Below are 27,899 nucleotides of genomic sequence, written 5' to 3' on the forward strand. Positions count from 1 at the left end.
GTGCAAACTCCCATGCGAGCAGTGTATATATCTCGTAAGAAAAATATATTATTCAGAGCGCATAGTTCACTTATCCACATTTACCTATCGATATCATTCTAACCCTAACTCTACTATATTAAACCTTACGCGATGCACTGTAGACATTATATTTCTGTTTCAATGATGTCGTGTTTTTATCATTGGATCACGAAATGAATTTTATTTCTCGCGCTACAACAGCTGCAAAACACAAATTCAATTGCAACAGACTTGATTCGATTTATGTTAATTAAACCATATATATGCATGATGCTACAGCACCCCGGGTTACAAAATGGTGACTTGCATTTTCTATTTAACCAAAGAATGAACAATGATGGAAACATTGAACATTGCAACGATATTGCCTGCAAAACCCTGCAAAATATTTTCTGGGTAGATTAATAATTTTCACTAAACATACAGGTCCACCTAATCATGAACTTGATATTACTTTTTTTTTCACATTATAAACTACAATATTTAGTGTGTCCAGAAATATGATTTATTCTGTGAAATAAATAATACGTAGAAAATATTTATTTTCTATTTAGTTGACACTGCATTTTTTTTTCAACCCATCAGTTCTGTCAGACGTGAAAACCATAAAAGAAATATATATATATATATATATATATATATATATATATATAAACTATGGCTGTCCACATAAAATAATTGTGATTACTTTCCAATCAGAACGACATAGGGTCAAGTTTGGAAAACACTTAACTTGTTTTTATATTAAAGTTGTGTTACATTGTTAAACCTTTGTTATGGTGCACTTTACATCTTCAAGATTTAGTCGGCCTGTACAGTGTTGTGCTCAATGTTAAAGACCAATTTTGTGCTTTGTCTATGTGTGAGATTCAGCTGTCTGACTGTCACTCTCATCTCTGTCCCCACCCCTACCACACACTCACACACACACACACAGAAAGAAAACACCTGGTTTGAGTATATGGCATAATTTTACTTTCACATTATTCAGCACAGAGTAAATTTAATCTAACACAGGTATCTGACAGGTTGAACAGCGATACACCGGGGTTGCATTAGCTAGCGGATACTGCATAGACACACGCGCACACAGAAACACACACACACGCCATGACTGTGACTCTAATCAACTACAATGACGATGTCCCCAGTACTGCATCACTGCACCGAGGGAAGCGTGACCCCCAGCTTAACTAATATGACAATGTCGCATAAATTCCATTATATTTTTTTACATGGATCACACAGAATAACACCACACACTTGCTCACCAAACGTTGCTGACCAAAATCGTTATGATCCCTGTACGTGACTGAAAGTTGGCAGCTGCTTTGGTCCAGTGCTCCCCCCTAAGGCCCTGTCCCCCAAGCCTAAAAATGTGTGTACAACTGCGTGCATGTGACCACTTTTCACGAACTAAGTGCTTTCCCAGGTTTTATCGCCACGAGAGAAAATATGGATCTCCAGCTGTGGCCACTCACCACTCAAAGTTAATAGTGTGTTGATGTCATGTAAGGATTTAGTAATGAGGTAACCACTATCTACTATTCATTTCAGTCAATAACTGTGCAGGAAGAGTGACATGTTGTCAGTGTCCTCCAGATGATTTTTTTTTAAATGAGATTACAAAAAAGAAAGACATTTACATGAAGGTCCACAGCAGTTGCACTCTTCATGTGCAGAAACTTTCTGATTCTAGTTCCTCCCCAGTTCGTTTAACACTGTAGACTAACCTGAAACGTTATGCCCATTCACTTGAAGTACAGAATGGAATGTCCAAAACAAGAGCCAAAACATTAGACCATTTAAGAAAGCATACAAACACACTGACAATATACCACTATCAAAAACAAGAAAGAGACATACAGACGCAACCATGAAGGGGTAATCATTTACATGGTTTATATATATATATATTTATATATAGAGATTTTTTTTTTTTTTATTAAACATTGTCAGATATGGGGGTCAGGACTAGTACGGAATACTTAGGACAAGAATAGGAAAAAGGGGGTGGGGACTATAAAAGCCTTTCCTCTCAAAGCCTCTTAAACTGCACTGGCCAATTCTGCGTTGGAAAGAATGTACGTACGTGCGCTTAACTGGAAATGCATGGGGAATATATATATATATTTTTTATACGTACACCAGTGGCTCTGGATGTAACAGTGTAGGAGGAAAACGAGAGACAAAGCGATGGGGGTTAGTGATTCTGGCCTCTTTAAGGGAAGTGCCATTGCGTTAGTGTATTTAGATTGTGTTTTCTTGTCCTTCTAATAGTCTTATAGGGAATGTTTCAAAGAAACAGCTAATGTGCAGTTTTTGCGAATGAAATTTTGCGGATAAAACAGGAGAGAGGGAAGACTTGCTCCACTTCCATCTTTTTGCTTTACTTTTCTCCCTCCCCCCTCAACCCACAACATACACACACACACAAGCTGTCAACACAAGCACAGGAGTTGATCGTTGAACAGACAGGATGGAGAACAGAACTACCACCAAGATTCTTTCACACATGTACGAAAAACAAAAAACAAAAAACCATGCACGCTTCCTTTCGCACCATTGCTCACACACAGGTAAACACAGATAAAAACAGAAAAAGGGCAGCGCTGATGATGATAACAGTAATAATAATCATTATCAGAAGGACAGTAATATGGCTGCCAGAGACTGACAGTTACTTTTTCCCTTATAGATGAATGTGTTTTATAGAATCTTTATTCTGGGGTCTCTCAGGAACGCTGGTCTGGGTGTCGGTTCTAGATGCTGTTAAGTCTCGGCTCACTCTCTAGAACTGTTCTGCCAGCAGCTCACAAAGACGTTTGGAGACGGTGTCCTTACTGCTGCGCACGGTTAACCGGTACATCTGAGAGATAGAATAAAGAGGGTTACAAAATATAAACGGACACACAAAACAACTGAGAATTGTTTGAACATTCTGCTGTCCGAATGCGTGTCTGATCCTTACTGCCGATACAGGGAGACTAAATGTAAACTTGCACGATGGACAAAAGGAACTCCACAGATACAAAGAGAAGGATGCTGCTGTCACGCCAGATCAACTGGGTTTTACTACCAGACATGGAGTGAATCACAAGAGCGGGAGGGAGGGAGGATGGGAGGTGGTTTGAGTTGAAAGGGGTGGCAGGATGAATGTGTTACCTGCTCCCCAGACTTGAGTTGCATCAGCAGGCACAGAGACACACAGACAACAGTAAGATGCAATAAAACTGACTTGGAGAGAAGTCTGTGCTCCATAGCACCAGGGAGGGACTTGGTGGCATTTCTTTGTCGATTTCCTTTCTTTTTGATTGTGTAAAATGGATACATATCAGCATAAAACTCTGTTCATACCTGAGCTTGTGCATTGGGCTCCAGTCTCAGCAGAGAACCCACTTGCTGGGCCTTGGTTTGGATCACTCCAGCACACACAAAGTTCTCTGGGTTCGGATCCACATTCTCCAAGAGAGCCATGCCTAATCCCAGTAACTATTAAACATACGGGTGAAGGGAAAAGATGAAAGAGACAGAAGATGAGAATCAAATCAACTGGACTCGTCTGTAAATAAATTCTGCAGGAATGACATCAGCCCTCTAAACAGAAAGGCTATAACTGAAGTAACGTTCTCCCCTACTAATCTTATTATTCCTGCAGAGGGATGTCACAATGTACCTGCATGAGTGATTACTGTGATATTTAAACAATGAAATATCCTGTTAATTCCACACATATGATAATATCATAAATAACCTGGTTTACATTGCAACATAGTTGTATTGCACCCTAAGACTGGTTGCCACCTATGATAAAACAGAAAAAAAAGACTAATGCAGTATGTAGATACTACTGTCACACAAAATCATGTCAGAGATGACAGACGAAAGAGAGACATTTTACAGAATCCAAATAACTCCCACACTGGCAAATAAAATTGTGTGGGTAAACTAAGTCAAGCCAGTCTGCAGGAAGTTCTCATCAACATTGAGTTCTTTTTGTACAGATTTGTTCATTTATGGTCACAAACTCACTCTCTGCCCCACCACACTCATATTTTGAGTGTGATTCATTGGCCAAAAAGAGAATAACACCAGATAACACCAAAATGTGTAGCATATAGTGCAAAATATTCTGGGAACTGTATCTTACAATGCAATGCACTGAACTCGATTGCTCATATTCCTGTGAAGAATGGACCTACAGTGCACAGCATAAATGATTACACCCCCTCTGAATAAATATAAAAGATCTATTTTCTTAATGATAACTAATATAATTCATGGAAAGATGGCAATATTGAGACGTATTAAACATATACTTAATAAAAACATCAAAATATATGCCACTATTTTTCTGTAAGATAAATTAGACCATTTTGAAATGAGTACACCCAGAAAATGTATAATATTCTAGTACTTAGCATGTCCCTCCAGAACTTTAAGTATACTACTCTGACCCTTCTTAGCACCGAGTGTGCAAGTTTGACAAATTTTCACATCTGTCCTGTTTATCTCCTGGACGAGCTCGTTAAATGCTCTGGTCTTTAATGAGGAGTTAGTCTCTACAGAATCCCCCACAGCTGCTCAAGAGTGTTAAGACTGAGTGAAATACATGTCCACTGAAGGATTTTCATCTTGGGAGAATTAATATATTCACTGTCCTTCTGGTTTAAGTTATTGTAAGACATCACACAGTAGTGTGTGAATTCATGCCAGCATTGATAAAGCACAGCTCCCTCACACCTTCAGCACTCATTCAGCAAAAATAGCTTTAAACCTACACACTTTTTTTTTTTTTTTTACTTTCAGGAGGGTGTACTCAATTTTGCAACACAAAATTGTATCACTTTGATAAGAAAATCTTATTTTGCTGAATCATTTTGCCATTGTTCTGTGGTAATTGATCAAGCAGGCTTGTTGAAACATTATATCTCCAAAGAACCTAACATGCCTTCTAAGTAAAGAGTAATGCTGAATTTGTTACATTTTAGAGGTGTTACATTTTAGAGGTTACATTTTAGAGGTGGTGTACTCATTTATGCTGTGCTCTGTAAATTAATATAGCCATCATCTATTCTTGACCCATCGTTCTATTGATCTGAAGAGAACACATTTTCATACAATTGTTTTTAGAGATAAAACTAGAAAATAATCACTGAATTTTGAAACAAATGCTATTAAACATTAAATGGGATCATGTCATGTGACAATTCTGCATACTACTGACTGAAAATGCCTATTGTTTTACTTGCCATTAAAGAAACAGTAGCCAGTGTACAGTATACACTGTGCAATACACAGAAGCCTAGTATGAGATTACAAAGTCAGTATAAAGTTGTGTAGTCCCACCTTTGCTTTGAGCACTTCGGTGTCCATGGCATGGTTGGCCTTGAAGATCTTCTGTGCTTCTTGCTGAGGCCTTGTGAGAAGGGAATTTAACATGTTCCTCACTCAATTGAACAGTTTGTGATGTTTGTATACAGTAATTTGTCTTCTGTGTACACACAAACACTCACAGGCTGAGCTGTTTCCAGCGCTGAAAGAAGTCGTGTGATGCCATCTCTGTGGGCTGGAAGAACTTGTTTATGGTAACAGGCAGCTTGAGGGTGAGATTCTGGAGAGCTCCACCATACCTGAAACAACACAACAGTGAAGTAAATCTCCGAGCGTATGCTGACTCATGGTCATAAGCTGTATAAATGCATGCATCTGTTACCTGAACTTGATGTTGAGGAGTGGTGCTTCACTGAAGTCAGTCAGACACTCAATGTTGATGACCTGCTGCACCTGAGCACCTCCTTCTATGAGAGGCTCCACTGTTTTAGACTGGACATTGAGCTGTGGGACCAGTTAAGGAGATAAACAACAAACCAGCATACTCTGATAATGCACATGACAAAAATCACAATGTGTGTAAGCAAGAATGATCATGTGTTTTCATGTGTGGATGTGAAGGATATGAGATTGTAGCTCTCCTGGACAGGTGACTGTAGTCGTGAAGGTTATGAACTGCACGGATGTCTTATTGCCATAGAACAGATACATCCGTCCTGCGACGAGAGACCACATACACAGCTCAAAGATGAGAAGGGGTTTAAGCATCAAAAGGTTACATTTTGTTTATTCATTTTCTCTGTGCATCAGAATGTATCCTGTTTATTTTATGCGGAGCAAAAAATAATGACCATCATACAATTTAACATGATTTGCAGAAGACACTAAAACGTCATTCAGTGTAACAATAGCTTGTACATCAAAAAATATTTTCAGGCATGAATCATTAAATGACATTAAATAAGGATCACAGTGCACTGTAATTTTACATCTTTATTAATCTTTGCCAGTATTCTTCAAACCACTAGGTTTTACCCATTTATAATCAAGATGTTTATCATTCAAAAAAATAATACAATTTAGCATGATCACGTTCTTTTATATTTTACTGGTCAGAATAACTATGTTGTTTCATATTTACATATATCGGTTAAAATGATGGGACATTTTACCCAAATGTTGACATTGTATTTTCACAAGTTATTTCAAACATTAAAGTAGACACCTGCATTAAATATGCATTTATCCATCTATATAAAATAACTTGTCAAATAAATTAGATGTAGGCACCAGAATGGGGCATCTTGTCTTTAAGCCACATGCAATCTGATTATCAAGTCAAATATTAACACTGTAACATCCCTTTCAAGTTTTAACTGTTTAAATGTGTACCTTGATACTACGGTCACTCGTAAACCCTGGTTAAAATACAATAAACTTGAAGAAAAAGTCCAGAAGTCTGCTGACACTGACCTCCAGATGATGTCATTATGATTTTGCAGATGTTGTGACTCACCCAGGTTCTGACGATATTCAGACTTTATGCCAATCTGTAGCAGTTGATTCTCAAACAGAACTCCATTGTTCTTGCAAACAAACCTGAGGGCAAGAGATAAGAGTGTGTGTGAGGAAGACAAACACGCAGGGGACAGCCAGGAATGGCACTGGTTTTGTAATGGTGTGTCCACGTGTTGTCAGAAAAATCAAGAACATGAGAAAGCCACTGGGCAAACTCACATGGAAAACTCACTTCCATTTTATTTATTTGATCTTTAATGGTAGTTTGTGACCATCAGTAAAACAGGTAGTTACCAACAGTGTTAGTAAAAGATAAAGTTAGTTTCTGTCCATGCTAAGGGACTCAGTTAAGCAAATAATTTAGGAAGTATTAACTCTAACAGGCAAGTAAAGCCATGCAAATCAACACTGGAAGAAGACTTCGCCTTGAGGAAACAGGACCATCTGAGGAGCACGTGAATGCAGCATAAGACACTGAGAGGAGAGTGTGTGTTGAAAGAGTGACAACAGAGAAAAGAGACTGTAATATGAGCCTAAGCACACACACGCATGCACACACACACACACACACACACACTTCAATGCTCCTGGCTGCTGTTTATCATGTAGTGCCATAAATTATTAAAAATAAGTACTGGAGCTGCGAACTAGTGATTAGCACAAATGCTACAAATATCCCTATGAAGCTTATTTGGGGCATTTAACAGAAGTATCTACAATGTGCAAGCAGATATAGGCTATTGTTTTCTTGGACTAGAGATTTTGAGTGAGTGTCAACATGCTGCTGACGTTTTTGCATTTAAAAGCATTATTGGGTCACCATAATTAATAGAGATTATAAGTCTGGTCTGTCTGCAGAACAGAATATAAGACAACTTTTCCCAACATTAAATAATACATTCTACTCATATAGCCATTCAAAAGTTTGGAGACTGTAAGATGTTTTTAATGTTTCTGAAAGAAGTCTGCAACAAGCCTGCATTTATTTCGTCAAAATAAAGCAAAATATTACAATTTAAAATAACTGTTTTGTATTCTTATGTCTTAAAAATTTAGTTTAAACTAGGGATGCACCCATACCATTTTTTTCAGAACCTAAAATTTACTGATAACGATCCGATACTAGCAGGGCTTTTTTTAAACCAATGTAGAATTTCTATACCTCTGTGTGTGACCTGCTCATCACTGTTTTGTGATCTACTAAATATAGAAAACTTCACTATAAAGAAAAAAAAAATATGAAAAAAATAATCTAAACATTTAGTAAAAAAAAAAAAATAATTCACTTGGGAATAAAAGTAAATTAGTGTAGGACTAAATCTGGTAAAATGTTACAAACTGCTCTTTGTATTGTTGTAAAATACATTTGTGAAAAACAAGTGTATATATATATATATATACAACTATAACATTTCTTAAAATTTTTTTTTTTTTAAATGTATAGCATAGTAATATGACAGGAAGATGGGACAGAAAAATAAAGTTTAAAAGAAAGCTAACAAATAATCTTTCATTTCACATATTACAAAAGGCTCTGATAAAGTTTTCTCTCTCTCTCTCTGATACAGAGAGGTAGATCTGTGATCTAACAGACAATCGGTAGAAAGTAACATGCTTTAGAAACGGCACTAAACTCCAGCAAAATAAAGCCCTTTAATGCAAAACCCCTGATCTATATCTATAGATCAAGCATAATAATAAGAACACTGAATCATCATGGGGAGAGTTTCCTCGTCTTGACTGACCAAGCGTGACATGCAGTGGATGGAGGATGACTGACAGCCGTAGCAGAGAAAAGAGTTTAGGTCAGCTTGAATTTAATGATATTCAACTGTACCTCACATTAACCAATGTAACATTTGGAATAGAGTGCACAAAAACTCGTCTGAGTGATACCCGCTCTGACAGAAAATGGCAGCATCTGAGTCAACACCGATACGGAGTATTGGATCAGTGCATTCCTATATTAAACCTGTGACAGCATTTTCAGCAGCCATTAATCCAGTATTTACTGTCACATGCTCCTTCAGAAATCACTCAAATATGCTGATTTGATGCTCAAGAAAAGTTCTTACTATCGCTGTTGAAAACATTCTTTGATGAACAGAAGGTACATAGAAGAACAGCATTTGAAATAGAAATATTTTCTAACACTATAAATCTTTCAATCACTTTTTATTACTATAATAAAAGTAAAAAATCTTACTGATCCACCCAGACCTTTAGTGTATACTTGACATTTACACACACACACACACACACACACATATATATATATATATATATATAAAATTAGCAGTTCCAACACTACATACTTAAATAATAATTAAATTGTAAAAAATAAATTAATTAATTTGTTATTTTTAAATACATTTACATTCTGTCTTCCAACAGACCATAAGAGGAAATAAAATGAGAGAAGGCTGTGGGTTGTTTGTGATGGTTGGGTGACTGAATGGAGGAAGTGAGGTGGGCAGGTGAGCTCTTACTTGTTGAGCAGTTCGTTTGACTCAGGCAGAGGAGTAGCAGGATCTTCAGAGACCACAGAAGGGGGAGCAGAGCTGAGAGACCGAAAGCGAAGGATGCAGAGAGAGGAGAGCGGCCCCAGGAGATGAAGAGAGGGGTGAGAAGTGGTAAGTGTGAAAAGGCACAGATGGTTAAAAGAGAAAGATGTTAGAAAGTGGTGAGCCAGTAAAAAGTGCAGAGTGTAGCCAAAGTAGGTAGGGAGAAAGAGGAGAGAAAAAGACAAAGGCAGAGGTTAGTACCGGCATTACATCTGCGCCCAGTAAAATGTTAGCAATTCATATTACCTTCAAACAGCACACAAATACAAAATACTTCACAGACACAAACAGAAAAAAACATTTACACAACAACAACATCTATTAAGAATCAAAAAGTTAAGCGTTTATGTATGACACTTGACGGTCAATAAGTTTTGCTGTAACATATTGACACTGTAGTCTACCACTGGCCCCTTACTCAGAGTCACCAGGACCCTCAGCCAATAGGGAGTCAGAGCTTTCAGTGGGGGGTTCCAGATCTCTGCCATCGTCCAATGAAAAGCAAGGACGTGAGACGGACATGTGTTCACGCATACACGCAAATGTGCGCGCACACACCAAAATGAGGGAGATGGAAAAGGGAGGGAAAGAGAAAGAGAAAAAAGAAGCAAGAAAAGAGAAAGACAGTCACATACTCGGCAAGATAAAGGACACAAGATTACACAACACAAAAAAACGGAAGACCAGAAGAACGAGTGATAGAAAGTGAACCGACAGAAGAGCAGAAAGCCTGACAGACATGTAAATATATATTTATTCACACAAGTTCTGAACATGTTGAAATATTGGTGCACTTCACTTCAGTTAATTAAAGCAATAGATGCACAAGGGGCTAAAAACAGGATGCTTATGAACTGGATCCTTATTTACCTCAGGAAGCCATCATCATTGACGCCAGCCTCTGAGAAAACATCAACCAATAAGCTGCCTGCGCTGGGAGCGGCGGCGGTGACAGGGGGACCCGTGCGGAGCCCCAGCAGATCAGCAGACGGAGACGGAGTGGACTAAAAGAAAGAGAGTGTTCTTACATTGGGTTTTGGTTTAATAAAAACTGAAGTATTTGAATCAGGATGTGTGCCGTGGGTGGGTGTTTTCTTAGGGATTGTTCTGTATTTACTGACAATGCAAATGTGTGCATGGCTGCATCGGCTGAAGTCTGCCACGTATTAGTCTCAGCCCACAGACTGCACACACTTCATACATTGACTATCTGATGCATATTATCACAAAAATAATTAAGAGCTTCTTGCTGCATTTCCAATCTGATGAGCCAGTCTGACCAGAAATAAAGTCATGTCCACAACGGTCTGGGTTGATAAAATGAGCACTTATGAGCAATGTTGGCAATGTTTGTCACACTAGAGGAACTACAGAACCATATATTGTTTTTTTTAGTAATGCCTGTGCTTATTCTATTTGAGTGGGCATATATTTTGATCATGCCGGTCTATTGTGGTGCTATCAGCCATTACAGATAAACTTGATCCTAAAAACATGAGAAGAACAAAACTAAATGTTACCTATCACTTTTGAAGGGATGGTTTACCCAAAAACGAAAATTCTGTCATCATTTTTGCTACTAGCAACTGTTTAGTTAACGATTTAATTGAAAATATGATTTTTTTGTTCAACAGAAGAAAGAAATTCATACAGGTTTGGAACACCACAAGGTTAAATGATACATTTGTAGGTGAACTATCCCTTTAATATTATACAGACCTTTTTTGTCTTAATTGGGTTGTTCTTGACAAGCATAAGCTGCAAACTGGACCAGATGCAATATTTGTGGCAAAAGTCTTGCTATACTCTACCATTCAAAAGTTTGGGGTCAGTAAGATTTTTTTAATGTTTGGTAAGAAGTCTGTTATGCTAACCAAGGCTGCATTCATTTGATCATAAATGCAGTCAAAACAAGTATTATTATGAAATATTACCACAATAACTTTCCTATTTTAAAATATTTTAAAACATCTCATCCCTGTGATGGAAAAGCTGGATAATTCAGTGTTCAGTGTCACATGATCCTTCAGAAATCAATCTAATAAGATGATTTGCTGATAATTTTTTTCAGGATTCTTCAATGAATACAAACCCTGACCCCTGACTTTTTAACTGTAGCGCAGTTATAAAAATTTCAAAGCAGTGTTCTCCATATTTGTTTGTCTCTCTCACAGCATTAGATCCAGCGATGGCAGAGCTGTCTCCTCTTTCTCCCCCTCCATTGAGTTCTCCTCCCTCTCTCTTTCCCTCCTCTAGCTCATTCACAGACACGGCTCCTGGTCCTTTCTTCTTTTTCAGCTTGGCCAGGATGGACGACTCTCTCTCTGGGAATGGAGGCATCTCCTCAAGCACTGTGGCCTACAGTTACACACAGTGACACAGATGGTCATGCAAATAAATGGTGCGACACAAAGCAACAAAGTGTGTGAAAAAGAGTGCGATCTCACCAGGACATCGGTGCTGGCGATGGAGGACAGTTTGAGATACTCCACAGCTCTCTGCTGCAGTTCAACATCACTGTTCCTGATCTGGCTGTCAGAGCGCAGCACTTCCTGAATGGTGCTCTTTGTCTCCGGGAACAGATTAATGAACTTAATATAGGCCGAAAGCAGCAGGGCACGCGTGGGGACTGAACACAGGTGAAACTTCGAGTGGAGAAGGTTAAACTGAACCAAAGGACTAGTGAGACGGAAGAACAGAGGTGGGTTGAATGGGAACAATTTGATGAATTTTAGATTACAGCAAAGATGAAGGAAATAGAAAGTGAAAAAAAAGAAAAGAAAAAGAGGACATCATTAGTACAGCAGAGTAAGATAAAATCACATCCAAAGTGTGATGTCAGAACACGCTGATATGAGTGGCTAAATAACTCACCTGGAACGAGGATCACCAGCAATAAGGTTACCAAACTCGCCCAGGATGTAGCCTCCAACCTTTACCATGTTCTCATGACAAGCTGGAGCCTGCAAAGCCTGTGAGAAAAAAACAACAGAGCAGGAAACATGAAGTGTCATAATGATGGCGGAAATACATTTTCTGAATGTGTACAAGAAGTGACAATTTGAGCATCTGGTGTCATTTACCTCAAAGACTGTCTTGGCTGCATATCCCTGCACATCGTCACGGTTGATGACGATCTGGATGACACGGTACCACACTTCCTCACTGACGTAATCCCCAGCAATGCGGATTAGGTTCAGAATGGTATCCACGTACCAGGAGTAGTCTACTGCATATTTCTCTGCCAGGACGGCCACCTTCAGTACCTACAGACACAGGAGTCACACATTAAAACAATGAGCTGTGGCTGAAGAGACATGGAAGAGATGAAGAGAGACGTACCATTTCCTCTCTGATGGAGTAGTCGGCTGTCTCCAGGTAGCTCAGCATCTCTGCGACAATCTGCTTGGAATTGCTGCGGTCACACATGGCATAGAGGAGGTCAGCAGCTCTCTGACGCACGCTGACATCCCTCTCAGTCTGCCAGCGGAAGAAATAGAATTAAACTGTTGTAAACCGTGTCCATGAACAATAATAATAAAAAAAGTTTTTATTGCTGAAAAATAAAAGAGATCTTGTTTTGTAAGAATGCAGAATCTATCCACTTACCTTCAGGGCATTGATGACTGTCTCTATGTGCGTTTTAACTGCCTCATGGGAAAACTCAGAGCTGGCAAGGGTGCACATGCTTTCCAGGGCCAAGTAGCGCAGGTTGGTCTCTCTATGCTGTAAGAACTGGCCCAGCTGGTTGCATGCCCGCACAAGAAGATTCGGCTCACTGTTGAGAATCGGGCCATGAAGAGAGATTAAATACAACAGATTAAACCATCAAAACATCATTTCAGATCATTTAAACAAAGCAATCAATTTTTTTAAAACGCAAGAACAATACATTTTTATGTAAATCACTCATGAATCCATACGTACGAAAATTATTCCTAAAATTAGCTGTGTTTTTAGTTGTTTGTAAACTTTCTATGGGGGGCAAAAGAAATGGAGACTACTTGAACCTGTCATAGTGGATGATAAGAGAAATGGCTTCAAAGAGGATGGCATTCTTGGCATTGGAGTGCTGAACCTTCTTGGATTTGGGTGGCTCTTGGGCTTTGTTGAGGATGGTTTCGAGACACTCCACCAGTCGTCCCTTCACGGCGCCGTCCTCAGGCGGTGGGTAGCACTGCAGGAGTCGCAGCAGCTTGCAGGACAACCACGGAGCAGGAACGAAGTAGTAGGTGTAGTCCTGCAGGTCAGTGGAAGCTGAAGACACGATCTGAGAATGGAAAAAATAAATACATGAATAAATAAAAGAGAAGAACACATGAATTAGGGGCTGCAAAGAATTGAACATTTCATAAAATTATTGTCATGTGTTTTTTAGTGATAAACATGACAAATAAAGAAAACTATGAAAGATGGCAGGATGAACCAACTACATAAAATTAACTCAACAAATTTGAAATGTTAATCTATGAAATATTTATATTGTTATTTGCTATTCGTTTGACATAGAATTAACATTACACATTTAACTTAAATACACACCAAGGATACAATGATATATCTGATCAAAATATAATAAAACAGTAATATTGTGAAATATTATTAGCATTTGAAAAAAATATAGATTTTAATATTTTATTCCTCTAGACTTCAGTGTCGCACGATCCTTCAGAAATCAGTCAAATATGTAGATTTACGGCTCAAGAACCATTTCTTAGTATCAATGTTTAATTGTGCTGCTTAATGTTTTCGTTTTTTCAGGATTCTTTGTTGAACAGAAAGTTGCATGCATGCATTCATTCATAAAAACAATTGTCATTCTCATCAATCTCACAAAGCCCAAAAAGACTGCAACCTATTCAGGAAACTCTGGTTTAATCGGCTCATATAAACACACACTCACCCTGCTGAGTCGTGACACAGCAAGTGACACACAGGTCTTGAACTCATCAGGGTTCTTCTGGCTGAGACAGGTGATCAGGGAGATCGCAGCAGTGACCACACCCTGAGAAAACAAAAATCAGAAATCAGAAAGAAGCCTTTTAAAATGCAATAACCACAAAACCATGTTGATCTATAAAAGAGTACATTTTACACACATCATATGAACATCATGAGGTGATGGTTTCCTATGTGCTAGACTCACCATGTGCTGGTCATTGAGCAGGTGCACCACTCTAGAGGTCCATTCTCCCATGAGCACCAGGTCTGGGGAGGTCTTATACAAACGCAGGAGACAGAGAGCAGCTGACTGTTTCACACTGTCCATAGTGTCCCTGCCATTACAATAGGAACTACATTAGTTATCTATAGCATGTGAATAAGGTACAAATCTTAACCAATATACATCACCATACTCTCCCCAGCTGGTTAAATCACAGTACAAATTGGATAAAGCCAGGTACAAAATTTTCATTTTGCTGACATACAAGCTTTTATGGGGATTTTAGATATCATTTTAATCCCTCCATTAATGAGAAAATATTGTCAACAACCAGAAAAAAAATACATTTGCACCATAATTTTAAGAAAAAAAATGTGTGTGAGAATGGGAAAAATCCTAATCACTATTATTTTGGTCAATACTGTAATCACAGTTATTTAACGTTATTGTGAGTGGGTCATATGATCAAAAAATTATGGAAGTGATTCATTTAAAAGATATGTCAAATATACATTTGAAGTAAGTACCAGTGAAATTTCACAATTCTCAATAACACAGCAGAACACTAGGGCAACTTATACAAGTAAAAAAACTAATAAAATAACAATCCTCAAAGTATTGAAAAATAAACCCAGTAATACAACTAAAACAAAAAGTAAAGGTCAACTACAACAGAAAAAATTATATAAATGAATTCAGTGATTTAAGTTAAGTATTCAGCTAACAGTCTACTACAGAAATTGAATAATCAAATATATATTCTTCACTGTAAGATTTAAACTTGCTTTGTGTCTTATTAAAGCTACAAAAGTACTTCAGTAAGGAACCAGAAATTTTCTCTTTGTATTTTGTTGTTTGATTTATTAAGCACACAGACGGCAGAAGGAATATTACCTGTTGTTACTTTAAGAGCCTCACAGATCCAATTTAATGTTACACACGTATTTTCATTCTCACCTTTTTATGTTCACTTAAGACATAGTTGATGAGGATTTACATGAATAATCACCAAGTGCTGCATTTCGAAACATCCCTGTGTGTATTTGGCGGTTTAGGCACACACCTTAGCTAAAAATTCACTTCACTTGTCAGTTTTGTTCCATGTCTGAGCGCATGCACACTGATTTTAAAAACAAATAAATCGAACAAATTAAGCCCATTTTGTGAGTCACATTACACAATTTTACTGATTTGCACGTGATATTGGGCTTTTATGAAGAGTGAAACTGCACTGCTCGAGGGGTGGAATGGGGCACAATAATCTTTTTATCTTGATTAATGCATTTTCATATTTGCTGGAAGCCGAAACTGAAATCAAAACTTATTTCAGTTTCGGCTTCAATTGCACAGATCTAGTGTGTGTGTGTGTTTGTGTATAAATAGATAATTAAATGTGTATTTTGGCTGTTTTATTTCCACTAGTTTAAGAGAAAACAAGTTATGGAAGCAAAATAGGACAAATGGTAACACTTTATTTAAAGAACCAATTCTATTAATTGCTTATTTACATACATATTACTATCATAATGGCTGTTTATTAGTACTTATAAAAGCACATATTAAAGCCTTATTCTACATGAACATATTTTAGATCCCTTAATCCACCCAATAACTTAACTACCATACTAACTATTAATTAAGCAGCAAAGTGTTACCGGAAAAATCCTCAAAATTGACCAGTGTCTGAAAAAACAATGGGTTTTGCCTGTATTGTCTTGCCTTATTAAAAAAAAAAAAAAAAAAAAAAAAAAAAAAAAAAGTGTAGGCTATAACGGTCAAAAAAAACCAAAAAAACAAATCTCTAAAACTGAACACAAGAAAGCGTTTCACTTTTCTTACATGTGACACCACACAAATACACACTTTTTATTAATCCTCTTTTTTCCCTCATGCAAGGTCCTTCAATCTAAATCCCTCTCACTCAATCCTTCCAACCCAAAGTTGCTCACCCAGCCACAAGGATGCGAGGAATCTCTCCAGCGAAGGCCTCGGCCATCTCTCTGCTGCCCACGTTGGCGATGCAGTGCAGAGCCAGACACATGAAGGTGGGGTTTCGGCTGGACAGGTCATTCTTGATGGCATTGTTAATCAGCCTGATCAGTTCACTGTTACTGTTCACCAGCACAGAGATGAACAGATATCCCTGGAGCACAGACAAAAAAAGAAGCATTCAAAAGAAAGCTAATGGATATGCTTTATGTTCTGCACACAGACTAAAGCTGAAATGAAGACAGCATCACTGAAGAACTGTCATCTTCAAACAGGCTCAGAGCGGCAGCCCTGCAAGCTCTGTGGATAAGCACTAAACCACGAGAGAGAGCTTTTCTCCCTCGCTGAGCTAATGTGCCTCCCTCACTGCTGCAAGGGTTGAAGCTCTCTAGAATTGCTTCATTTCCACCCTCACTGCATCATGATGTTGTGCGTGCTGGAGGTTTGGAGGAATGGGTCTTTTGCAAGACGATCAGAATCATCTGAATTCTACAATCAGTTAGCAAAATTCAGTCATTCACTCTATTCAGTGTATTGAAACTCCATTATTACAGTTCACTGAATTTATCAAGAATACAATCTTCACTCTTCAATTTTCTCTGATTGCCCGTTACGTTTTCTTTTCATTTTTCTTTCTCTGCCATGTATCGGTACCTACATTATAAATTATAGTACCTTTTGCTTATTAGTCTGTTTGTTTGTTGGTGTAATTGTATTTAAAAATAAATTAATAATAATAATAATAATAAAATAACCTTCTGCAGCTAAATTCAGCATCCAAGACTCAGTACATCACGTATCAGAAGAGCAGTGGCCATTCAGTGACCTAAATGAGGTTTGGAATCTATTTGATGTGCTTATAAGTCTCATTTTAGAGAGTCACAGAAATCGGTAAGGTTTAGAGGTATAAGGAAACTGGTATTCTATTTGAGTGAAGAAACTGAGTTTTTGGCCTGGGCTCACAGGAAACTGAATATTGCATTGAATGTATTTGACCCGTATGGGAGGAGTAGGTCAAAACATGATGACATCACCTCATTCTTCAGCATTATACTAGAATGACTTGCAGTGAAAAGGTCTTTAACAAAGGCTAACAAGATGCATGACTTGGTGTGCTCTACAACCCTTCCACAAATTATCAGTGCTATGTAAATGTCCTTCATTTTGCCATGTGCAGCATTATCCAAGAACAGATGCTAAGGCCATGTGGAGTTTAGTGACAACACATGTTGCCGTTTAGTTTGCATTGTAAATGTTATTTTAATGCTTTTCCTTTAAAACAAAAAGATAAGCTGACTCAAAATGGCCCTCAGTTTGTTGTTCTTTTTGTACCGAAACATGTTCAGATTGCCCAGATTGGGCCCTGCTTCTGTCAGTGTTGCCCTGTGAAGCGCTGCGTGGCTGTTAGATCAGCAGGAGATAATTAGACCTCATGGTAGGTCTACATGGCATGGAGTGCCACTGAGCCTCTTTGACAAGCTAAAAGCACATCTGTTGCTCACTCTCACTAGCTACAAGGTTAAAACTGCAGAGTAATACAATTCAGATACTTTTGTTACACTACTGTTCAAATGTAGTTTGGGGTCGGTAAGCTTTGTAAAAATGTTTTTGAAATAAGTCTCTTTATCATCAACTAAGTTGCATTTATTTGATCAAAAATGCAATAATATTGCGAAACATCATTGATTGCAATGTAAAAAGAAAAGTATTCCTGTGAAGACAAAGCTGAATTTTCAGCATCCATTACTTCAGATTCTTCAAGAATCATTCTAAAACACCCCCCTTTGCTTTAGAAACATTTATAATCAATGTTGAAAACAGCTATGCTGCTAAATATTTTTGTGGAAACCAGTTTTTTTTTTTTTTTTTCAGGATTCTTTGATGAATAGAATGTTCTAAAGATTAAACATTATAAATATCTTCACTGTCACTTTCGATGAACTGAATGCATCCTTACTAAATATATATATATATATTTTTTTTTTACTCCCCAAACTTTGAGGAGTTTATATTGGTAGCTACACCTCAGAAGCGGTTAACACTGCACACTGGATCTGTTTGTTCAAAACAGTGTAATGTAGTCAATATCCTGCATATCATTTGCATGAGTAATCTCTTACATGTCTATATGCAGACAGAAGAGAGTATCTCTCATTGAAAGAAAAAAAAAAGAGAAAACTGAAAACATTTAGTTTTTGCTGATATCTTGCCATGGCGCTGAACTCATGAGGAGTGTCAGGAAACAAGCATGTAAGAGGCATTGCAAACTATTATATTTTCTTGTATATGCAGTGTTCGAAACTGCACACTTTGACTTATTTACCAGTAAATGTATTGTGAGTGTGATTGCCACATGAATGCCAGGATAAATAAATGAATGAATGAATTCAGACACTACTGCACTACTGTACCTAATTATCCTGATATGCAACTATTTCCTGTACAGTTGTCATATTTTGCATCATTTCCTTGAACCTTTGGTCCACTTCACTGGCCAAAAACATTGTAACTAATCTGCCTGTGAGTGGCAGTAAAGTGTGCAATAACTTACCAGAAAAATACATGCTTGCACACACTCACTCATAAAAGTCAACAGTGGTTCAATTCCAAAATAAAAAGACATTTCAAAACACCTTAAAACAACACTACTCCTAGAATTTAATCCACACATCCACACACAGTAGGATATTTGAGATGGTTCCACTCACAATCTGTTTCTCAGTGTACTTGTTGGAGCTGAGCAGGTTGACAGCCTCCATGTGGCCGAAGTCAATGTCATGGCCCAAAAGGAAGATGAAGAGCAGCTTGCACACATACTTTTTCTTGCTGTATCCATCCAAAGCCTTGTCTCCTTTAAATTTTGAGCGGATGTTGGCCAACTCTTTATTTATGCGTTTGATCTCGGCCTCCTTACTCTTACCTGAAGAGAGAAACGAAACACAGGGAGCCTCAGACAACAGGATTTCAAATACCACTTCAGAACAATTGGTTATCACTGGGTGATCTGAACCTATCAGGAAACAACACAAGCTGACAAAATGCCTGACTGCTGTTGATATCTTGCCTCAAATGGACATAGCTAGCATTTGCATTTACCATAGTACAGCTTAGACAGTATAACTGAGCTGTGACCTCTTTAGGCATGAAGAATATGCACTTTCCATGCCATTATTTTCATTTCACATTCAATTATTCTTGTATAAAACTGTATTTAAAGTTATAAATCAAAATGCTTATATCATCTTTAAAAATCTATAAATGAGTATCAAGGATGTTCATAATAAGATCAAAATCAGGAATCTGGAAAAAAAAAAGAAAAGTAAAAAACCTTTGGCCACAGTTATGTGGTGTGATTGTTGACAGGGATGGAAATTAGCACCGGCCACCAGCCAAATGCGGTGATTTTGTGTTGTGGCGGGTTAACTCGCTTCACCTACTGGGCACCGTGGCGGGTAAATTTTATTTCCAGTCTTCAAGTACTTTTTCAGAAGTTAGCTCTGTGGCTAGTAAGTCAACCCTCTACATTGCGAGTAAAGCACTCTCATATGCGACTAAAGCTTCCTTCTGGCTACTAAATGATGTCTAATATTAGCCAATGGCTAATAAATTCTCTGACTTTACTTGCCAGTGTGTTAGTTGGAGGCTAAGTTTAGCACAGATATTTTCACTCGCGAACACTCAGCTGACTTTCCGTCAGACGATCTGTGTTTTTTTCCTCAATGGATTCACAACGCACCTGTATAATGTACCGTAAACTCTAGTGTTAAGGAGCTTTCTCACACTCACATAAGGAAAGAGAGAGAGAGAGAGAGAGAGAGAGAGAGAGAGAGGATATACGTGCTACATTTAAACAATATTATTTGTTGTATTTTCCTGTCAAAATAATGGCGTTCCTATGGAAGACTTCAGCTTTTTAACAGCTGGGTTTTCCAGTAGTGGGTGGAGTTAATGCGCGAACGGCAATCTCATTGGCTGGCGCTCACCTATTATCGTCCCTGTTTTGATTTCAGCAAATCAGTTCGAGTGAACGCTCAAAAAAAATACGGATTAATATTCATGAATCCAGCAGCTCATCAATCCTTAGTAAGTTTTATAGTTTTTATTAATAGGAATCAAATTATTCTTAAAAAGTGTGCGAGCCGAGATTTCTTTCAGTGATACAGTGTTGAACAGGGGACTTTTCCCCACGTGTTCCCTCAACCACAAAAAAAAACAAAAAACAAAAAACAACACTTACACATACAAATACTGGTTAATTCAGTAATAATAAACATTATAAATGCGTATGAAAATGGTTTAAAATGTCGTAAAAATTCCGTGCATTAAAAAAGTTCAGTGTAGTGTATCATCCGGTTGGGCTACGGAGTTGAGAGAATGAGCTGCTTCAGTAAGAGTCGGCTGTTTCAAAACCTATAAGTATTTCATTGCGACTTGAGATTAAATAAACTGCTTAATTATTGTAGATCTTGTAGTATTAATTTTCACATGCAGTTACACCTTGTTGTTTTTTAAAAAGAAAGTGGCTGGTAAAAACATAGGCTGGTAGATTTTGAAATACACCAGCAACAGTTATTTTTGATATTATGAGAGTTGGTGCATTGAGAATGAAATAAAAGGAGGGTCAAAGGAGCAGATGTTAAATGAAGAGGATGGGAAACCAGGAAAGACGACAGGAAATAGCAATACATTTTTGGGGGGGTTGGGGTTAAACAGGATAAAGCCCTTGGAAATATTCAAGTTTTCATAGTCTGGCAAAATACATCCCTAATTTTCACACTTGCATGTTCTTGCCACTACATATACAAAATCCACCAAAATATCGTACAGCTCATTATTTAATGTTTTCTATCATTCACCGCCACTACACCACAAAACCTTTAGGAGGTCATACCATTTCTAATGCTCACTTCATCAATCACCCTTGGGCAAACCATCAGATTTCTTATTTTCTCCAGCGTTACCCATGTACAACAGATAAATATTCACTCTGCTTTGCACAAGCACTTTTCAAGAAGGAAACTGATGAAATCCTTGTAACTGCTGACACATGAGATAATGCTAGAAGGAAAATAAAACCAAATGTTAAAAGAAAAAAGACTTATGTTGAACAGCTTGGCAAATAAGTACTATTATATTTTGGTGCAATTTAGTGTCTGAGAATTTAGTGTTTTTGAGAATATTATCATCCAGTAGAGTCATACGTTAGTCAAACTAACTTTGCCCATGCAGACATGCTTTTACTGGTGTTGCAGCTTTAATGATTCTAATAGGACACTAATGAATCCACTTTTTGATGAATGCATCCAAATGTAATTTGCAGTGACCACCAGTTTTATAATAATTGCAACAGACCCACTAATGTTGCAATTGTGGCAGCAATGAAAGACTGAATCATACTCTCCCTCCACCAAAGAAACTTGACATAGCAGCAAACAACATGGGTCAACATTATTCCTACAATTTATGTAAGTGTAGATGTTAACCAACTTAAAGTTCAAGCTGTTTAATGGTTGGCTTTTCTGTATGAAAGCTTGCAGTAACATGCAATCCGATTTCAATAGTGGCTAACACCAATCATTGCTAACACTCAAACAAATCAACAGAATAGAAGAAAATTCAAGAAATTCACGCTCAATTTGATATGACAAAAAAAATAATATTTATATTTTAAAACATACAAGATATTTGACAGTAATGCCAAATTGCCACTGAGGTGTCATCAAATACCTGATAAGTTCTAACAACTTTAAGTTGTATTTTTCGTAATTTATACACATTTTGTTGTGTATGTCCTATTACTAATTTTGCACATTTTAGAGAGCACAGAGGACTGAAAGAATCTCTGCACTGTTGTCATTACTTATCTCATTATCTGTAGAACTGTCATTAGACGATTGATGATCTTGTGTGTGACTGATTTGTTTTTTCTTTATCACTTAAAAAAAAATATTTCAGATATATATTCAGAGTTAAATTATATATGTTAGTCTTTTTTAGCATTTTTAAATTAATAAACATGTAACTGTTTATGTAATATAGGCACATAACATTGTACTATTGATCACAGGCCCCTGAATCTAATCAAATAATATCACGGCATGTTTTGAAGTACTGGCAAGCATCACATTGCTGAAAGGGAATTAATGTCAGATCGCATTGGGATAAAACATCTGATTTACACCCCTACTCAGCACATCATCTCCATAAACACATGCACTATGACTCTTAATTGTGTATCAAAAGTTTTAGTACAGAAGCCGACCATTTTTAAACATGAGGACCTAAATTAAAGTGTGGACATATTATTTTACTTGCTCATATATACCTGCATAAGAAATGCCATATATTTACATATACAGGTGAATCTCAATAATTTAGGATGTTGTAGAAAACTTCATTTCAGCAATTCAACTAAAATTGTGAAACTTGTGTATTAAATCAACTCAATGCACACAGACTGAAGTGGTTTTAGTCTTTGGTTCCATTAATTGTGATGATTTTGGCTCAAATTTAACAAAAAGCCACCAATTCACTTTCTCAACAAATTAGAATATGGTGCCATGCCAATCAGCTAATCAACTCAAAACTAGGGATGCACCGGTTGACCATAAATCTGAACATACATTTTTGGTATTTTTTTTGGCCGATTTTTCTGGAATTACATTGTAATCATTCGTTATGTCATTTGTGTGGAAGTATTTCAAAAGCTGTGGACAGAAAGGACACGGACAGCCGTTCAGCACTGGCACAGCAGGAAGCGAACTGCTGACTGCACAAAATAAGAGTCCCTTTCCTGCGCTCATTGAAGTACCTGTCTGCGCACTGCACAAGCGGAGACAGTTCATCTCAACTTCTCACGTGTTGGATGAGAAATGAAACAGACTAAGCTGTTTGAAACACGTTTGAAAAGCCAGAAGTAAAAGTCAGTTCTGTATAGGATGATTATTTTTTATTTTACCTTAAAATTACATTGACTTAATTTTTTTTTTTTAAATCACCTGCTGTAGCACACTGAAAAAGTCTCATTAGTCGAATTAAAAAAAATTAAGGGTACTGATTCACATCTATATTTTTTTTTACTTGAGACAATATTTATTTATTTTTCATTGGCTCAAGTAAAAAAAACATAGATGTGAATCATTACCTTAATTTTTTTTTTTTTATTGGAAGAACGAAACATCTTTGTTTTATTCACACCAACATTATTTCATTTTAAAAATTTGGAATAATGTATTTATATAGCATACTTCTATTTAGTCTCACTGGTGAAGACCTTTTTTAATTTAAAACCAAATTTAAAAACTAAAATACTGAATGCTGATTAAGAAACATCTTATTGAATGTGTGTTTATGGTGTTGTTTGGATTGTAGAACTATGCAGGTGTTGACTTTAATTTCACATGATTAAAGTTAGGGATGCACGATAATATCGGCACAATATCGGTATCGGCCGATAAAAGCTCAAAATGACCATTATCGGTATCGGCCGATATGAATATTTCTGCCGATGAGCCAAACCGATATTCTCCAAGTGAAATAATTGACCTGTTTTTCAGATGTGAATGTCAGTCTACATTTGTAAAATAATACATTTATGGTAGAATCAGTACAGAAGAGATACATGGATTTCTCTTCAGTAAAATTAAAGTTTAAATATATCAGTATATATTTGTATATATATCGATATCGGTATCGGCATCGGCCAAAATTATTTTGAAAATATCGGCATATCGAATATCGGCCAAAATCCAATATCGTGCATCCCTAAGTTAATCTTTTCATCTAAGGCCAGTTCTATGTCGTTTCAACCCAATTCAAAAACTAAAGCTAAATGCTGATGTCTGTACCATCTATGTTTGTATTGAACGTAGGCTACTTACTGTGCAGTTACTGCCATTAATTTCAGATGGTTACACTTATTGTTTTCAATAGCCAAAAGCCAGTTTGGCCTATAAAATACCAAATAAAGATCTTGTTTATGCACACTTCTTTCTTATTTTTTGCTTAAAGATTAAAAAAAAAAAAAAAAAAAAAAAAAAAAAATCGGAAATCTGTATCGGAACCGGCCAGTTTGGTTGTAAAAAAGAAAAAGAAAATCGGCATCGGAATCGGCCATGAAAAATCATGATCGTGCATCCCTACTCAAAACACCTGCAAAGGTTTCCTGAGACTACAATAGGTCTCTCAGTTTGGTTCACTAGGCTACACAATCATGGGAAAGACTGCTGATCTGACAGTTGTCCAGAAGACAATCACTGACACTCTTCACAAGGAGCCACAAACATTCATTGTCAAAGAATCTGACAGAGTGCTGTATCGAAGCATGTTAACAGAAAGTTGAGTGGAAGGAAAAAGTGTGAAAAAAAAGAACAGAGAGAACCGCAGCCTTATGAGGATTGTCAAGCAAAATTTATTCAAGAATTTGAATGAACATCACAAAGAATGGATTGAGGCTGGGGTCAAGGCATGCAGACGTGTCAAGGAATTTGGCTTGTCGTATTCCCCTTGTTAAGCCACTCCTGAACCAAAGACAACGTCTCCTTAGCCCAGGTAAGATGCTTAACCTGGTCTAAGGAGAAGAAGAACTGGACTGTTGCCCAGTGGTCCAAAGTGCTCTTTTCAGATGAGAGCAAATTTTGTATTTCATTTGGAAACCAAAGTCCAAGAGTCTAGAGGAAGGGTGGAGAAGCTCATAGCCCAAGTTGCTTGAAGTCCAGTGTTCGGTTTCCACAGTCTGTGATGATTTGGGGTGCAATGTCATCTGCTGGTGTTGGTCTATTGTGTTTTTTTCAAAACCAAATAAATTTTGGAGCACTCCATGCTTCCTTCTGCTGACCAGCTTTTTGAAGATGCTTATTTCATTTTCCAGCTGGATTTGGCACCTACCCATACTGCCAAAAGCACCAAAAGTTGGTTAATTACCATGGTGTTTGTGTGCTTGACTGGTCAGCAAACTCACCAGACCTGAACCCCATAGAGAATCTATGGGCTATTGTGAAGAGGAAAATGAGAAACAAGAGACCAAAAAATGCAGATGAGCTGAAGGCCACTGTCAAAGAAACCTGGGCTTCATACCACCTCAGCAGTGCCACAAACTGATCACCTCCATGCCATGTCAAAACGAGGCTGTAATTGAACCAAAAGAAGCCCCAACCAAGTATTGAGTACATATACAGTAAATTAACATACTTTCCAGAAGGCCAACAATGTTTTTTTTATTGGTCTTATGAAGTATTCTAATTTGTTGAGATAGTGAATTGGTGGGTTTCTGTTAAATGTGAGCCAACATTATCACAATGAAAAGAACCAAAGACTTAAACTACGGTACTTCAGTCTATGTGCATTGAATTTATTTAATAAATGAGTTTCACAATGAGTTGAATTACTGAAATAATTATTTATTGAGAGGCACACACACACACACACATACATACATACATACATACATACATATATATATATATATATATATATATATATATATATATATATATATATATATATATATATAACTGTGTATGTGGTGCCAGGTTTTTAACAGAAGGTGAGGATAAAAAAGTTCACCTTATTTGCAGCCATTCTTTAAAAAACCACAAAATTACTATAGGAACTTACAACAAAAAAAGCCTTTTAAGATTCAAGAGGTAAAATTAGAGGTACAAAAGCAGCAGCAGAAAATTACAGAAACATCGAAAGCAGATGACCCTCCTATAAAGCTGAGCTCAAGGCGACTACTTGATAACTGGATTATCGTGAAAAACACATCTGAACTGAATCCTCTGGGCGAGCAGCGATATCAACCGCTATCCAACTAGTCAAGGTGACGAGACCAAAATAGACAAGACAAGACATGCTGGATACACCATCTGCAGTGAAACACACGGTTTTCGGTGGCGGCCTAGCGGGCTCTCTGACGATAAAGCATCTCTCCATCACCGGAGCTAAAGCTAACGGGCCCGGGTGATCGGCCAAGAGCCACTCGTCTATAATTCTGGATGAAAAAGCATCACGGAGCAAACCAGAAGCCATTTGATCCAGTTTAGGGCGTATATAGGAAGAGTTCAGTGTAGCTGTGTTTGAGTGTGACAGGGACACTTACAGTTTCTGATGTCCGAGATGAACACAGCTAATCCTCGCATCCCGTCTCCCTTCGACACAGCCGGCATGTTTGCTCGCTTTTTCTCTTCAAGTCGGCTTCAACACGAAACAAATGACTTTCAGATGTTCAGAGGTGCAAATTAAACAGGCGGCGGTTTGAGTTCAACTGAACCGAGCTAGCGGGCTAAAGTTAACTCACACTTAAACCGCGAATTTAGTCCTGAGTTAAACTGTTAGCGCTCTTAAAGCACACAGAAATGTAGCTGCGGGTGTTTATAAAGAAAATAAGTGAATGCAGTTAGTGAGAGAGAGACTACGGTTTCCGTTGGCTAATTCATTCAATCCCGTGAAATCAAGTCAATGGGAAAACTATGGAAAGGCACGCGCTTCCGTTGCGGTACTGACTAATTAAAAAACAAGCCACCGTGTTGCTTTTAATTTAAGATTATGCGCCTATATGTCGATGGTGTTAAAATAACAATTGATAGATCTCTGACTTTGAAACACGCACGGCAAGCTAGCCAAACAGCTAGCGAGCTGGCTAGCTCTATCAAATGTTAGAATACATCACCCAAATGACCGCGATCGGACAACGGGGAATCCTGCTTGCTGACGAACTAATCTAACAGACCTTTTTCTCAAGGAAAAGATCGCTGTGTGCTATAATTAGCCGTCAATACTGTACGAGACTTTTCGTTCGGTCGCTGTACCCGGACGGAGCTCGTGACAGAACGGGCAATGAGCTCGCGCCAGCGCTTCCTCCCCATATGTCCCGCCTTCAGCGAGCTTCTCCTAATCTGATTGGCTAGTTGCGCTTCTGTCCCTGTCATCCAGTACACCATTTGTCCGTTCGTACGTCAGTTACATTTAATGACCATTTTAATTGGCTTGAAGACAAGACTGTTGAAAGTATCAAAGGGCAAGTATGTGGGAATGGTGATAAGTTGCAAAAAGAGAGGTTGTAAATTACACTAATTAAATCTGACGACTGGTTTTTCACTTTTAAAGCTGATTATTGAAATAGTTTGTTATTGATTTTGTGAAGGGGATAAACCAATTTATAATAAAAACATTTAAAATGTATAATAAAAACATTAAAAAACATTATTACACCTTTTACTTCCAGCATCCATTTTCCAAAACACTATGAATTGCCACAAAGAAGCTGGAGCGTATATGGAAAAACCCTGTATAGATGCCAAGCCCATCAC

General features: G+C 37.6%; 1 protein-coding gene across 3 annotated transcripts; it reads right to left on the reverse strand.

Annotated features, from left to right (window-relative positions):
- Positions 1-973: 973 nt before the first annotated feature.
- Positions 974-27,445, reverse strand: LOC113045745 (AP-2 complex subunit alpha-2-like). Of its 3 annotated transcripts, XM_026206364.1 has the most exons (22): positions 26,690-27,445; positions 19,299-19,510; positions 16,551-16,744; positions 14,584-14,713; positions 14,341-14,442; positions 13,448-13,707; positions 13,047-13,215; positions 12,780-12,917; positions 12,521-12,703; positions 12,312-12,409; positions 11,885-12,116; positions 11,610-11,795; positions 10,308-10,441; positions 9,856-9,918; positions 9,363-9,434; positions 6,872-6,954; positions 5,982-6,071; positions 5,738-5,861; positions 5,538-5,654; positions 5,371-5,440; positions 3,379-3,513; positions 974-2,890 (listed from the first exon to the last, which is right to left on the reverse strand). In XM_026206364.1, the coding sequence occupies exons 1-22, from the start codon at positions 26,754-26,756 to the stop codon at positions 2,813-2,815; spliced, it is 2,937 nt and encodes a 978-aa protein (XP_026062149.1). In that variant the 5' UTR covers positions 26,757-27,445; the 3' UTR covers positions 974-2,812. The 3 variants fall into 3 exon arrangements, with proteins under 3 accessions (XP_026062149.1, XP_026062160.1, XP_026062167.1); XM_026206375.1 differs by lacking the exon at positions 9,856-9,918 and having other exon boundaries at positions 26,690-27,444; XM_026206382.1 differs by lacking the exons at positions 9,363-9,434; positions 9,856-9,918 and having other exon boundaries at positions 26,690-27,444.
- Between the last annotated feature and the right edge of the window lie 454 nt (positions 27,446-27,899).

Source organism: Carassius auratus, chromosome 3 (assembly GCF_003368295.1).
Source record: "Carassius auratus strain Wakin chromosome 3, ASM336829v1, whole genome shotgun sequence".
NCBI lineage: Eukaryota > Metazoa > Chordata > Actinopteri > Cypriniformes > Cyprinidae > Carassius > Carassius auratus.